General features: G+C 29.3%; 1 protein-coding gene across 2 annotated transcripts in view; it reads right to left on the bottom strand.

The window, feature by feature from the left end:
• The window catches only part of LOC107444435 (neural cell adhesion molecule 2-like), a 204,825-nt gene that overhangs the window by 101,088 nt on the left and 88,686 nt on the right, over positions 1 to 15,051 (bottom strand). For both annotated transcript variants that reach the window (XM_071178773.2, XM_071178770.2), the window contains exon 2: positions 690 to 1,028. In XM_071178773.2, coding sequence (XP_071034874.2) covers positions 690 to 1,028 — 339 coding nt within the window. The remainder of the gene's footprint in view (positions 1 to 689; positions 1,029 to 15,051) is intronic.

Raw genomic sequence — 15,051 nt, 5'->3', positions numbered from 1 at the left:
TATTTTGACTAAACTTTTCAATTCAGAAAGATTCGGTTTGAAAGATTCCCTTAGGTTTCTTAGGTTGAATTCTCTTATAGATTCCCTTAGGTTGAATTCACATTTTTCAAGTCTTGAAACTGGTAGCCTAGCTTTGATGCGCTTCAAAAATATCATTTCATTTTACATATTTAATCATATTTAACAAATTTTATCACATATTATAAAACCATATTTTGTCGCTAATTTCACCAAATCATTATAAACGCCTATTTTTGATGCACTTGAAACATGTCGACTGCCATTTCATTTTTACATACTTTTGAAGTTTATAATCAGGTAATATCTTACCGCTTCAGTTTCTTGAGATTATCTATTTAATGGTAAAATATGGTAATTTTAACTTGATATCATAGAGTGGGACATAAAAACCATTTATTCGGTAACATTTACCTTTCAGTTTTGTATTTTTTACTAAATGTATGGTAATAAGTGCCATAATTTTGAAAAGCATAATTACCTATAAGCCGTTATCGTATGAACAGAGAAATTACCAAATGAATGGTTTAAATATCGTATAACTTAGCTTTACTAATCAGACTTATGTTTCTTTCGCCAGAAAAGCCTTTACCATCATTTACCATCGGTTATTTTACCAGAATTTTTTTTCTCCATGCCAAAAATGTCATAAATTAATTCATATAACTCACCGACTAACTGAAGATAAACAATTCCATTTCTACTTCTCGCTCTTCGAAAATCCACTCTGCACCGATACTCTCCTTCGTCCTCTTCAGTTAAATATTCCAAATATAATATTGAGGGATTATCATCTAAACTAAGGCTGACCCTAGTGGAAACAGCCTCTCCTGTCACGTGTCTTGCCTGCTCAATGTTTGTTTTGCGAGCATCGACACTGTAAATAGGTTTAGTAATATCGTCTTTGTACCAAAGAATGAGCGCGACTGCATCGTCGTTTACTGGAGGTGTTATGTTACAAGGCAGGGCAACTTTACTTCCTGTGATACCAAGCACACTAGACACAGTTTCTGAAAATAGACAAAGAAACATGCATTAATAAAGGATAAATATCTACTCTTTTGACCTTTCAGTAATGTCAATAGACAGAAAAAAATTCTTACTAACTAAATGTTAAAGGGTTATTAATTTAAAAGGACAAAGTTTTTCTACAAAAAAAAAAACAGAAAATTTAAAAGATAAAACCTAAGAATGAAAACAGTCACAAGATACCATTTTGCCCATATCAGATTTGATTCACTCATGGTTTTTACTTGCACAACACTTTGTCTGTGCGAAAACCCTTCTTACTCTGGGTTGTGACTTGCCCCTAGAAATTTTATCCTTGCTAGCAGTGCTCAAGACGTTGATAAAGAAGGTTCAGTTAAGGTTTTACTTGCATACACTTTTGTCTGTTCGAAATTTTTGTTTAACCAGGTTCAGTCCTCATAAAAATTTTTACCAAATTACATTTTCCTTTCCTCTTAATATCCTTGGAAAATTAAGATTATTAAAGGCTTTGCTTGCACACGATTTTATCCTGTGCATTCTAAGATTCTTTTGTGAAGTACGAAGAATTGATCAAACCTCTAATTTATAAGATCAGTTCTCTTTTTGAGGAAAAAAAAAAAAAAAAAAAAAAATATATATATATATATATATATATATATATATATATATATGTTTGTGTGTGTAGTGCCATTTCTTGTGCTGTAAGCTAATCTGGCTAGAAATCCAACCAGATTATGTAAGCTGCAAGTTAACTAATTTCCCCGTGCGAATTTCCCTAAGACACGAGAGACACGGGAGCGCGTTGCGGAACTAAACAAAAAAGGAGACGCTTATGGATTCCAGAGAGGAGTAGCAATGATAATTTTGTCTTAACTTCACGAAGACGAACTCATTTATTTTGGTGTTATTTATGTGTTTGTTTATCGTCCATCTTTATGTAAATTTAGCGTTTAATATATGTTTTGTTAAAGTATAGTGTGTCTCATTTTCAAAGACGACCACTCATGCCGTCCCCATATATATATATATACTCACTTTACCCTACCATGTGTTAAGAAAAAAAAAATGCCTACAATAATACAATGCAATACACATTTGATATCACTATAATTATTTTATATAATGCTGACAAAAAAATAAGATTCATATTTATTTTCATTTGTAAAACTCTTCCCAAAATTATGTAGTTTTAACTAATTTCTTATTTTAGTATTTTTACATAAATTATATTCTTATAACTTTACCTTAACAAAAATTATTTATTGTACTTAGAACGCATAAATGGATGATAAAAACAAAGTTATAAAAAAAAATTTTCATGGAAATTTTTTTCAAGCAAAGCATGTACATATACTGTTTAACATTATAATACCACTATTTTTTAAATTACTTAACAAGCACTTAAAATAAATGAATACTCTCCGTGTATAAACTGATATAAGTATCGAAAATAACATTTTCAACTTACTTAGATGATATGCATATAAAAATATATAGTAAATATGTAAAATAAACCTATAGACGTAATACAAAAAATTTATTCATTTTAAAACTATGTCCTTTCATTTATAACACAGATAAATGCAGTAACATTTATAATTTTCAAAACCAATTAGAAATTTAGGAGAAACGAGTCAACCTTTTGAAGCCGAAATAATGACTTTGTCAGCATTGTTAATTACAGATATATGCTCGCATTATACTCAAATTCTTTAAACATAAATATAGTCGGCCTCAGCATACTGCATCAATATTTATTATTAAAATTTCAGTATAAAATTGCTTTTTATACTGAATAGACCATAATGTTTAATAACACTATGCATAAAATATTGCAAATATTGCTTAAAATAAATGCATAAAAGACCTGTTTTTCTTAGAGGTACTATTCTTCATTGAAACACGTACATGTAAAATGCATTAAATATTTTTAATACTATGTAATGTTTTCTTTTTATATTCCAAAGCAATATTTCATCCATAAAAAGAATATCTCATACACATCATTTACTCCAAAACTCTGCATATTAGAGAAAAATGGAAACCATTTTCATTGAATTTTTAATGAATAGTGTCAGGCATTTTAACTTATTATGGATCCAAAAAACACGTTAACTCCATTATTTCAAGCAAAGACTGTGACACAATTTCCATAAAAGATATTCATATCATTTAATGTAATAATGGAAAATAATAACGTTTTCTACTACGCATGAATTATTGATGAACTTTAATCAGAATTAAATTGAAAACTGTGTCTAAAAGTAGAAGAGACATCCGATAGAGTTATTACAAAATACGAGTTTTCTTTCCAAATGATTCAGAAAGCTCAATTTGGTAATTGAGACATTAGTAATTTAATCTAAATTTTTCTTTCATTTAACTAGAAGGTGTACCGCAAAGTCATTTAGACTCTATGGCGATATGAAACGAAAATTACCCATTATATTCTTGTTACTTTCGTAAATGACCGCTTTATTTTTAAAGAGAAGATGATACGTTGAAACAATGCTTTGGGAAAAGAATTTGAAGTTGTTAGTATTCATGTTTTAAACCAATCATATCAAGACGTGCGGAAATGTGTTCTTTTTAGAGACATAGTTGCTGTTCCAAGTTAATGCTTTATTAGTTTGTTTTTTGTAGTAAAAATCTCATAATACGAAGTCATTTCAAAACCTAATTCTGCTTGTAAAATTCGAGCATACTTTTTATTTACTTTTTATTTAGTACTTATCTCTGCAACTATTTGGAAATCAAGCCACTATTATGCGATTTATATTATAATCTACAATAATTATGCACTTTTCGAATTTTAACTCTGGAATTACGTAAAATAACCAGCAGTTGAATTCCATGCCAACTGAAACAAGTAGTGAATTTTTAAAGTTTAAGCAATATCCTTGTATTTGGTGTCATTTTAAAGGACATTTGTTGTAATTTATGAATTCAAAAGTTATTGTTTGGAGTTAAGCGTAATTATTGTAAAATTTAGCATAAATAGCGAGCATTCATGATTTCGACTTATTTTACCAAAAAACTGACTATTTTAAAGAATAATATGTTAAAATTATCACGATTTTACGTATAGTTTGATTTATATTGTAAAATAGACTGTTCCTGAGTCTAACTATGCAGTGATTACCACGAAAAAAAATTTTTTTCTTATTTTTTAAGTCAAAAATTATCTCAAATATATACTTCCCCCTCTGTTACAATTATTATTTTAAGTTTATTTTATTCATTACCTAAAAAACTTTTAAACTTAAAAGTTTTTAATTTTTTTTCTTCAAAAATATAGCATAACATGATTGTACTAATAGACTTTATTGTAAAAACCATATATTAAGTTCCTTATATATTAGACAAACTAAATGTCCCCCCAGTTACACAAAATTGATAGGTTGACCATTAAAAGGGAATGTAAACAAGTACTAATACATCTTGATTCAACTAGTTTAAACCAGTTTCTCCACTATTTGAGCACGCTTTTTATACAAAGCTGTGCCGTTTTTATTTAATAGTGTGTTTAGTTTATAGTTAAAAGTTTTTTAAAGTGAGTAATCAATATACGGAAATTAGTAGCAGAAAGAATGATAGATTATAGAACTAGAATGTTCCAAAAAAAAGAAGAAGAATATGTGTAAGAAGAAAGATAAAAAAATATAAAACGAAAATTCATGATAACAGTAGTATTTTGAAAGAAAAAACCTTAACAGAGAAATAGATAAATTGAAAAAAAAGAAGACAAATGAAAAATAAAAAGACACTGATACAAGCAGTAGAAATTCAGGACAGATATTCTCTTTTTTTTTAATATTCTTTAGGCATTGGGGAAAGCTATTAAAAAAGCAAACCGTGCATTACCCGTATCTTCAAGAAAACGTTGTTCTGTTCTATGCATACTCTGCAACCTTGCTGTCCAAGCAAAAGAAATAGCTTAGTAACAAAGTTTCTGATAAAACAAAAAAAAACTTGTAATAAATTTCCACTCACGTGATAAACTTTCTTACCAGACTTCGGGTAGAACTGAGAGCAGGATTGTCAAAGAAAATGGACAGAAAGTCCATAAAGCCAAACTTGCACCATAATGGAAGCACATCAAGTATCATAGCAGATGCATCCAAACATACAAATTGGCAAATCTAAGCTCTGCTTTACTACGACCATTCCATATTTTATGCGTAGGTAAAACACCATATAAAATGTGTATGTGCTATTCACGAAAATGTGAATTTTCAATTAAAATCACAGTTGTTTGCCTAATAATTACATGGAATTACTAAATATACTTGCGACAATCGCTCAATTTACTTTTTATTTTATAACCATCGTTGAACAGCCGATCCGAATTTGAGTTTACGAATTTGAGTTTGAGTTAATTTTGAATCCAATCCAAAAGACCAGGGGACTCCTCGATCAGTACCACTAGAGGTATTGTTTTGGTTTGGAAACTTGATGGACTTTGAAATCAGACATATTTAACGTACACCAGTCATCATTTAAAACACTGGGAATCTCTGGATGTTGCTATATACAGTTTTCGCAAGTATAAAAAGTTCAAGGAAAAAATTGGGTAGTTAATTTTGTTGCCCTAATAACTGAAACTGAGAAAGAAACAAACAATGCACTGGTTTTTCTTTTAAACAGGGTCCGGAAAAATAAAAATTTTCAAATCGAACTACAAAGATGTAGCACAGGCTTCAAATGTAGCACAGGTTTATAGCAGTGCTGCCAACTCCAACTTTAAATAACTGAAGAGTCACTTTTAACAGAGATATTTCCCTTTAACCTCTTGTCAAATTTGTAAGACGTCCCCTCTGTTACATTCCATGTCCTCTCTGTTACGATGCATTATTTGGATTTAAAAAAGAAGGGGTTGGAATTTTAAAAGTCTTATAATAATTTATTTTACCTCGAAATGTGATAATTAAAAAAAAATACAGATAATGTTCAGGATAGTCCAAATCACAGAATTTAGCGTAAATGACAGTGCATGTCAAAAATGTGGGATTTTATTTGTCCCCTCTGTTACAACTACATTTAATCAACGTGCAATTTAATTATGAAGCTATTTTATTATTTTAGGCCGATTAACTAAACATTGCACCCTAAAGTGGCATATTCTAGCAGAGTTTTTGTTTTCAAAAATATTTAATATATTTTTTCGAACAAAATACTTGTGCGATTTCCTCTCCGTTACACTTGGAATTCAACAGCAGCAGTGTGTCCATCCGATTGCTTACCGATTGCGAACCATAAAGCTTATGGTTAGGGACGTATCTTTATTTTCATGGTTTTGAAACCGTTTACGATTGTCAGAGGTATAAAAACCGTGCTTACAAATCTATACGGTTTAGAAACCATTTTCAACTTGTATAGTTTCTAAACCGTAAAAATAAAACTTGAACGGACATTGGAGCTTTGAGAGTGCTGCCCCATGTATGTGTGTGTTATAGTTTCGTATTCTAATAGGCTAGGATGACCAATTGAAGACGGCAGAAAACTAGAAATTTTTCATGTGTAGAAAGAATGAAAGACATACCATCGCTGGGATTCGAACCCTGCTCAGCTGATCAAGAGATTCTCCGATTTGCTCTCTCAGCTACTGCCTAGTTGGCGCGAACAGAATTATGGTTGTTAAACCGTATTAGGTAAAAACAATCAATTGAAATTTTTTTCTCATACTTAGCAGTTCAAGTATAATTTTCTATACGGTTATTCGACTGTTTTGGTTAAAAATGGTAAAATAACAACTAAATAAATTGCTATTTAGCAATTTTTACGGAGACATTCCTAACAGTGTGTTGTTATATACAATATTAAGTTTTTATATTATATTAAACATTAAGATTCATTAATTTATTCGAAGTAAAAGTATTCGATTTACTGTTATTCATTTCGGAGCGTGTTGCCCCATAGCAATGTATATATTTGATGCAACATTAATATGGTTAAAAATTATTATTTTATTGTAGAGATTGATATATTAAGACAGATTAATATGCTTTTGTTAGATTGATATTGTAGAGATTAATATATATAGAATTGTAGAGAACGATGGCATATTATTACTGTACTTCAATTAAACATGATTCAAGCTAACACTATATTAAGATTCAATTAAATTTTCATGATAAGGTAAAAATTCAGCGTTCAAAGTTTGTGGTAAAGTTATAAAATTTTAAAATTTGAAATTTTTTTTTCCTTGAATATTTAGAAGCAATGGAAAATAATAAGCATTCTAGTATAATTTGAACTATAACTAACAAATGTCGTTATGAACCCAAGAAATTTCCTTAAAATGAAAGTAGTGTTTTAAATTAGTACTGTAATTTATGCAGCTAACTATAGACAATGTTTTAAAGAGACACATGCACGCATTCAGATAAAGCTCATTTGCATTAACTTAGAGCACATGTCATACAGCTGCGAAGGAATTGTTAATGAATCAGGGGAATTAAATTATCAGAGCGCAAAACTTTAAATAATTAATGATTATTATGGACATATTATAAACTATATAAACACGTGTTTTAATTTTCATTTAGTTTAAATTTCAATTCACAGAAATAAAAGAAAAGAAAAGACAGTAGCTATAATTTTATTGAAACTGATTAAATAAATGAAGATGAATCAGTTGCTAGTAATCAGAAAATATATAAACTCTTCAACAGTTTTTTCAAAGAAAAATTTAACTTTTTTATTAATTGTTGTTATAAAATAAGTTGAACTATGAAAAATAATTTTTATTGCATTCTCACAAACCGAACAGTAATAAATTGAAATAAAAACAATTTAAAAACAAATTAAAAAATTTTATAAAATAGTGCAAAATATTTCTTTGCGTATACATTTCGTTATTAAATATAAATATAAAGGACAAATTTAATTTTTTAGAACGTGTTCAGTAGTTCAAAATATCCACAATTTTATTACAAGTTTCACTTATTTCCATTGAGTTGTTATAAGTTATAGTAAGAGCAAATACTCTTAACATATTAATGAAGAAAAATTACTTTCACTAAAGCACCTTTAAAACATCAAATGATTATAAAATTGAGATTCTTTGCCACTTAAGTTATTCCACTATTTTCCTAAGCAAAAAAATCGAACATAACAAAAAAAATATATGTTTTAAGCCACTGAAGTTGAAAATTAAAATTATAATCACTATTAAAACAAACATTACTAAGCAAAATATATAAAATGTGATGATCAATCTCTATTGTAAAAGTATTTTTTTCCTTCTTTTTAGAAGTATTAAGACTACTTTTTTTTCTAGAAAATCCTTCTTTTTCTATTAATGGTGGTTTTGACTTTACGATTTTAACACAAAGAAGAAGAAAAATATCTAATTAAAAATATATGAACTAAAATCACAACCGAGTGAGAGTCTGAACTTTATACTAACAGAGTTTTTAACTGAGGAGGAGACTTTTTGTCGTTATTAAATTTAAACTTTTACTCAAATTTAATTATATATATATATATATATATATATATATATATATATATATATATATATATATATATATATATATATATATATATATATATATATATATATATATATATATATATATATATATATAAATATATATATATATATATATATATATATATATATATATATATATATATATATATATATATATATATATATATATATATATATATATATATATATATATATATATATATATATATATATATATTTATATATATATCGAAAAAAATTAGAATCTTAGAAATAAGATTCTCACATTTGACAAATCAGCTTCCTTGAGCAATATTTAGCTGATTTTGAGAATCAACATTTTACGAAACTCGAACTCTCGAATGTTTGACGAAAATGTTTCCTTAATTACTGAACCTCATCGAAGTGTACTAGGAGAGAAGGCTAGCTATAATAGGACTAAACGATCGAGAATAAAGTCTCGTGAAGATGCTCAGCTTGTATGGTGGTCCAGGAGTTAGCCTAGCACCAGGGAGGTCCCGGGTTCGCAACCCGCTCCGGGAATTGGTGTAATTTACCTCTCTGTTCTACCAGTCTTTATTGCGTTGTTTGAGAAACACTTGTCCACCAAAATGGTACCCGCGATAAGGTAATTATTAGAACAGTTTAATACATTGCGACGATACGAGTTTCATATTTTTTAGAGGGGAGGGAAATAGAATGACGATTGATTCGTTAATTCTGAGGAAATCCATTTCCTCGAAGAAGTGGCGATAATTATTTCGTCACATTGACGAAATTTGTATTTAGAGCATATACCAGAAAACGGTTTCGTCAAAAACAAGGAACGTTTCATGAAATTTGAGTATCCATTTTAAGCAGTATACATATTTGTTCTTATTCTCATTTTACAAGCACTTTTAGTTACTTGGTAAAAAACTAGATGCCTTAATAAACTCACCTTTGCATAATTTTAAGTTTAAAGGAATTCAAATATAAATGAGGCACGTTATTTAAAATTTATTTTTATAACTTATCAGAAAAAGAAGAAAAAGCGAATTTTTTGTGACATATTCTCTTTGAAAAATAAAACTTTCAAAATTGGTTTCAAAACTGGATACATTAAGTATCTCTTCATCTATTCTCAATAATTCCGCCATGAACTAATCCTTAAGCATTTAAAATAAAAATAAAAACATCATGCATGCAGAGGTAAAAATATGCATTATTGTTAATGAAAACAATCAAAATGCTAAAGAAGGTACTTGTTGAATATCTGTATGCAGATTTTAAATATACTTTACTTATACGCAGCAATAATTTTCTAATAACACAAAAAACAATTTTTTTCCAAGCGCATATTCATTAAAATAACATTTATAAGGCTTGAACTAATTCAGATCTAGTCAAATGCATATTTAAATGAAAAATGTCATGAATAAAGAAAGAAGGAAATACATCGAAAATTGAAGAAAAAAGTGATTTTAATGAATTGGAAATAAACACGCGAGTGACAGTAATATTCCTCCAGATCTAATGACCATTGGAAATTCTAAGCTTATGCAAATTGCTGAAGAACAAGAACAATTTTAGAAATATGTAAATTAGGAAATGAAGGAAGCGATAATGACCATTTATATTTGAATAGTTCATCATCATTAGAATAAAGATTCGATTGTTAGACACGAGCGAACACGGAGCTTGCCTCAGGTTAATCATTTTTGAAATTTTCATTGGGTATTTAAATGAGAGAGTAGCTCATCAGGCAGAACACGCTACTGACGAGGGTTAAAGCAGAAAGTATTCTTCTTTAATTAGCTGATTATGCACAAGATTTTTTTTTTAAATTTGTACTACTGAATGTATGAATAATGCAAGTTGTTAACATTTATCACATCAACTTAGGCAAAAACGCTAAGCTTTAATGACATCTGAGAGAAACGTAGAACTTCTATTTTACATTTTAAAAGTTCAATGGGAAATATCTTTTACAGTTGTAATGGTGAAACAAAATCGCATAGTGAAATTCATTCTTAAATATTACACAAATGCAAGTATAAAGAATTACACAGATGATTCGAAAAGATGAATTATTTCATACATTTAGAATTTGAAGTTATCTGGTTTAAAAAATGAACATTCTTGAAGCTACAAAATTATTCATAAGTATATAAATCATGATCGAAAAAAAATGGAACATGGGCCATAGACTTAAATGTTGTATTCTAAGACCCCCCTAAACCTGTATCTATGTGTTCCCTGCATTCTGTTCATTAATTTTTCCATATACTATAATGATTGTCAAAATGATAAGTGGGCAAATGTGGTAGCTATAAGAGATACACTAGCAATAGCAGCGCCAGTCTTCAGGAATATAAATTAGTGGAAGAAAAGTGCTTTGAAATTTGCGTATAACTGACTACTTAACTCTCATAAACGTATTTAAAATAAATGTCAAATTGTCCTAATATGGATATCGTCCAGACCACATTAATACGCAGCAAGCAATAAAAAATTCCGGATAAAATTGCGGTATAAGGTATCGGCGTTTCGGGTGCATTATTTATGTAATCCATTTTACCTTAATTTTCACAGTGATATTTATTTGATTAAAGTGATTCAGTGATTTTACAGTAATTACTGGCAGGAAATTTATGGTACATCATATTTTTTGTTACCTAAACTGTTCCAGTAAAAATGGTATTTATGGAAAGAAGCAACAAAAGTGATGGTGCCCTAAGTGCTGGTACTTTTTACCGTAATTGATCCGGGAAGTTTTACAGTGTAGTACGATTTCGTAATGCTTCAATTTATAGTCGAATAATTGATTCTATGGCGGAACAATTAAGACAAAAGCCAATGAACAAATAGTATTTAATTTGTAATCTTCTTTGAATAGAGCATATCAATTTTGTGTTTGCTATGACCCAATGCAAGCAAATATGTTTTCAAATTAATCAATCACTTCCGCCAATGATAGTAGCCTATGGACTGCTGCAAAAGTAATGATCAAAAATTTAAAACTTGTGATATCTCTGCAGTATTTTTGCATCTATAAAGGAACAGGGCTACAATAATAATAATAATAATAATCCATTAACTAACACCACTCCAACATGAATTATTTGTCCTTATTCTTGAAACCTTAGGTTTTGTCTAAGAGTGAAAAATTTAGTTTTAAAAAATTTTGTTGGAGGATGGATCTTATACTTTCTGAGTGTTCCAACAATCAAAATAATAATAATAATAATGATGGTGATGATGATGATAATAATGATAATATTAATAATACCATTTTTATTTGGTAAGGACTCAGCAAACACTTTACTGATGTCATTAAATAATTCCAAATACAACCCATTAAAAATATTAACTAAAACAGAAAATTAATAGTAGGTAATGTTCCCTTATTAATTTCTAATGTTCTTAAAGCTCCTTAATATATTGCGAAAATCGTCAACCCGTACACTGTGGAGCACGAATTAATTTTCATAAAAAAGTGAAAGATTAATTGAAGTCATGCAGTCTGTTAACGCCTTTCAACTAATTGTCCCCGCATCAAACTTACTTGAAAATTCTTGGCACTCTAACCAAACCTAACCGTAGACTACTGTTCACGGGTCTTTAACCTAAAGTATGTCGTCGGCTTCATTTCAAAATAGGAACTCTCTCCCTTGCAAGTTAATAGTACAATGAGGAATTCTATATCCATATTTGCAGTCAGTATTTGGCATTTTTATCCTAAACATCTATTTTTAAAAACTTAATTACTAAATTTGATTTATTTTCCGTTCTTAAGATGGAATACCTAAAATATAGCACACGGAAATATTTGAGTCATCTTTGTTAAGCTAGAAAAGGAATAGAAATACTTAAAACCTTAGTTAAAATTTGGTAAAAAATATTCAATAAAATTCATTTTAATGAATAAAATGGAATAAAAATTAATCATATATATTAATTTAGCATATTAAATTGGAATTGGTATTCGTTATAATTTTTCCTAGGTTAACAGTGAAAGTAAAGGACGTTGAACTTGATTCCAGGACACCTTTAAGTCGTGGACCACAGAGCTGTTCTTTTTCAGGGCGTTATTACTCACTGCGTGGTTCGTAGTTCTATACCCCCGTGCTAAATGTAGTCAGATTGATAGCACTGCAGCTTTTCCAATCTTAGTGGCTTGGGATCAACTCCAATTAAGTTATAGGCAGATATAGTGTGATTAGTAGGGCATTAGGCCCATGTCCAAGAGCTCGAGGTTTCGATCACCGCCTGCCGAAGACTCCCTGTGTAGTAAATGGTGACTGATGCACGTTAAATCTGTCAAGTTTCCAAAGTCCTCCATGTTCCCATGGCAAATCATACCTCTGGGGGGTACTTATCCAGGAGTTTCCTTGTTTTCTGGATTGGTTCAAAATTACAAGGCTACGGAGTTGAACATAAGTAGTCGTAAACCCAAAATACGGTCGGCTGTTTCACGACTGTTATTAAATAAAACCAATTAAATTTTTGAGGTGTTTCAGAGCCAGAAAAGTCCTAGTCCACCACACGGCAGGGAAGTTTAAGGTCGGGTGTAGAGGTCTACCCTCCGATCTAAATAGTGGTATTTGTTGGAGTGGTTATGTTGATCCCCTGATCATATTGACTTAACAAAATCCAGTCTCAGTCGTGTGTTACAGATAACGTGATTGGTGTCATTCTGTGTGCATATAATTACTGAACTTACATAAAAGGCATGTAATGGGGAAAACATATGGTCACTTCACTAATTCACGTCACTATGTCGGTGCGCTCAGGTTTCGAAAGGTGCCTCTTTTATATATTTCAGCTGTATTATAATTAATTGGTTTTTAATTGGTTAATAGGTATAAGGACTCCATCTAGATGAAAATGCATTTAATAATTTTTTTTTTAAATATTCACGGCTTAGCGTATGACTATCCACATTCACTCAACATCCACTGTGCGTGTTCTGCAAAACAGTATTAAAGTATGTCTACGTGCCAGCAAAGTATTTAGTTCATAATAAAAGATTAATCACAGCCTGTCTCAAATAGCTCATAAGTATAGCTCTAGTACAGCAATCCCAACCTATTATCCTACAGAAAAGTGTTCTTCAATGAGTAAGTCAAATTAAAAACTGGTTAAATATTAAAAACGGTTTGATTGTTAAAAGTCTAAATTTATGCCTCTACATATAATGATTATATTACATTATAAGGTTATAATTATTAGGATTGAATTTCACAAATTTCTCTATAAATTTTTGGAAAACGCATTTGATCCAAGGAAAAAAAAATATTTGTTTCATAAATCTTTAAGTAAGATAATATTATAAGTATAAATATTTCGAGTGATTTAAAATTCTTAATAGAAAGTAAATAAATATACGGATACTTGTTTGTCATAATATAAATTGAAATATCTTTTTTAGTTTGCATTAATTTAAATACTAAAAAAATCATATAAAATAAATAAAAACTGTAAATACATGAACAAAGCTATTTTTATCCGCATTTAAGAGCAGGGGGAAAAATTCTCAGCATAATCTCAGTTTCAGAAATATTTCTCTGAATTAAAGGTGTCTTTGTGTATTAGAAGCATCATTAGTACACCAGTGTAGTCCTTTTGAGAAATCTGCTGCAGTGAAATAATTTTCTTTCGGCTTAAGATCCACTATTGCCACAAAGTTCCTTCATTATTCCTTTTTTGAAATCTTAATGAGTGTCGATAAAAAGTATTGCCCCGATGACAAAGAAAATGCAGATAAATGGGAAATGAAAAGGGAATTATTTTTCACTTTTAGCGTTCATATTGTGGAGATATTCGATAGAAAGCAGATTACCTAAAAAGTTCCTAAGACACTTCAAGCTTCGTCTTTTTTTCACTGCGGTATTGTACAGTATTTTCACCAGACTTATGTAAATTCGTTTTAAAGATCTTCAGGCTGTAAAATCCTACACAATTGGAATTCGCAATATATTTCTTTACAGTTGGATAATTATTTCAAATCTTCAAACAATAGGCAAATTTTATAGATTTGTTCTTAAAAGATACTTTATTTCGGTAAAGTCTTAGAACTGTAATAACTTACAGAATTGGAAATACCTCTAATCCTTTTTCAAATGGGGTTTTATAAATGGATTTCATTTAAGTATATGAAAAACAGTCAATTTTTTTAAATTTTTATTCAAAATTTACTATTTTTTAATGCTATTTTAGAGCTTCAGGCTGTATTAACCTAAATATTTTATATTCGTGCATAGTCTCTTTCAATTTTTAAAAAACAACGGATATTTTCGGTTCAAATCTCCGAAAAATAGACAAATTTGAGAGATTTGATTTTAAAAGATGTTTTATTTCTGTTTATAATTCCCTTTTGGGAAACTGGGCTGTATTAACTTGTTTGAGAAATAAATGGGGATTTAGTATAGTTAAATTAGTTAAGCTAAAGTTGAGTTAATCAGTTAAGCTTATCAGTTATAGTTAAATCAGTATAGCTATAGAGTCTCAGAGAGTACACACGAATGATGTAATTCAAATCTTCGATGATTTTGTTTTCCTGATCTGAAATTATGTACTTTAAA

The sequence above is a fragment of the Parasteatoda tepidariorum genome, chromosome 3 (genome assembly GCF_982258835.1).
Source record: "Parasteatoda tepidariorum strain Cologne lab strain chromosome 3, Ptep-v5.0, whole genome shotgun sequence".
Taxonomy (NCBI): domain Eukaryota; kingdom Metazoa; phylum Arthropoda; class Arachnida; order Araneae; family Theridiidae; genus Parasteatoda; species Parasteatoda tepidariorum.
This window is presented reverse-complemented; position numbering and strand designations above follow the sequence as displayed.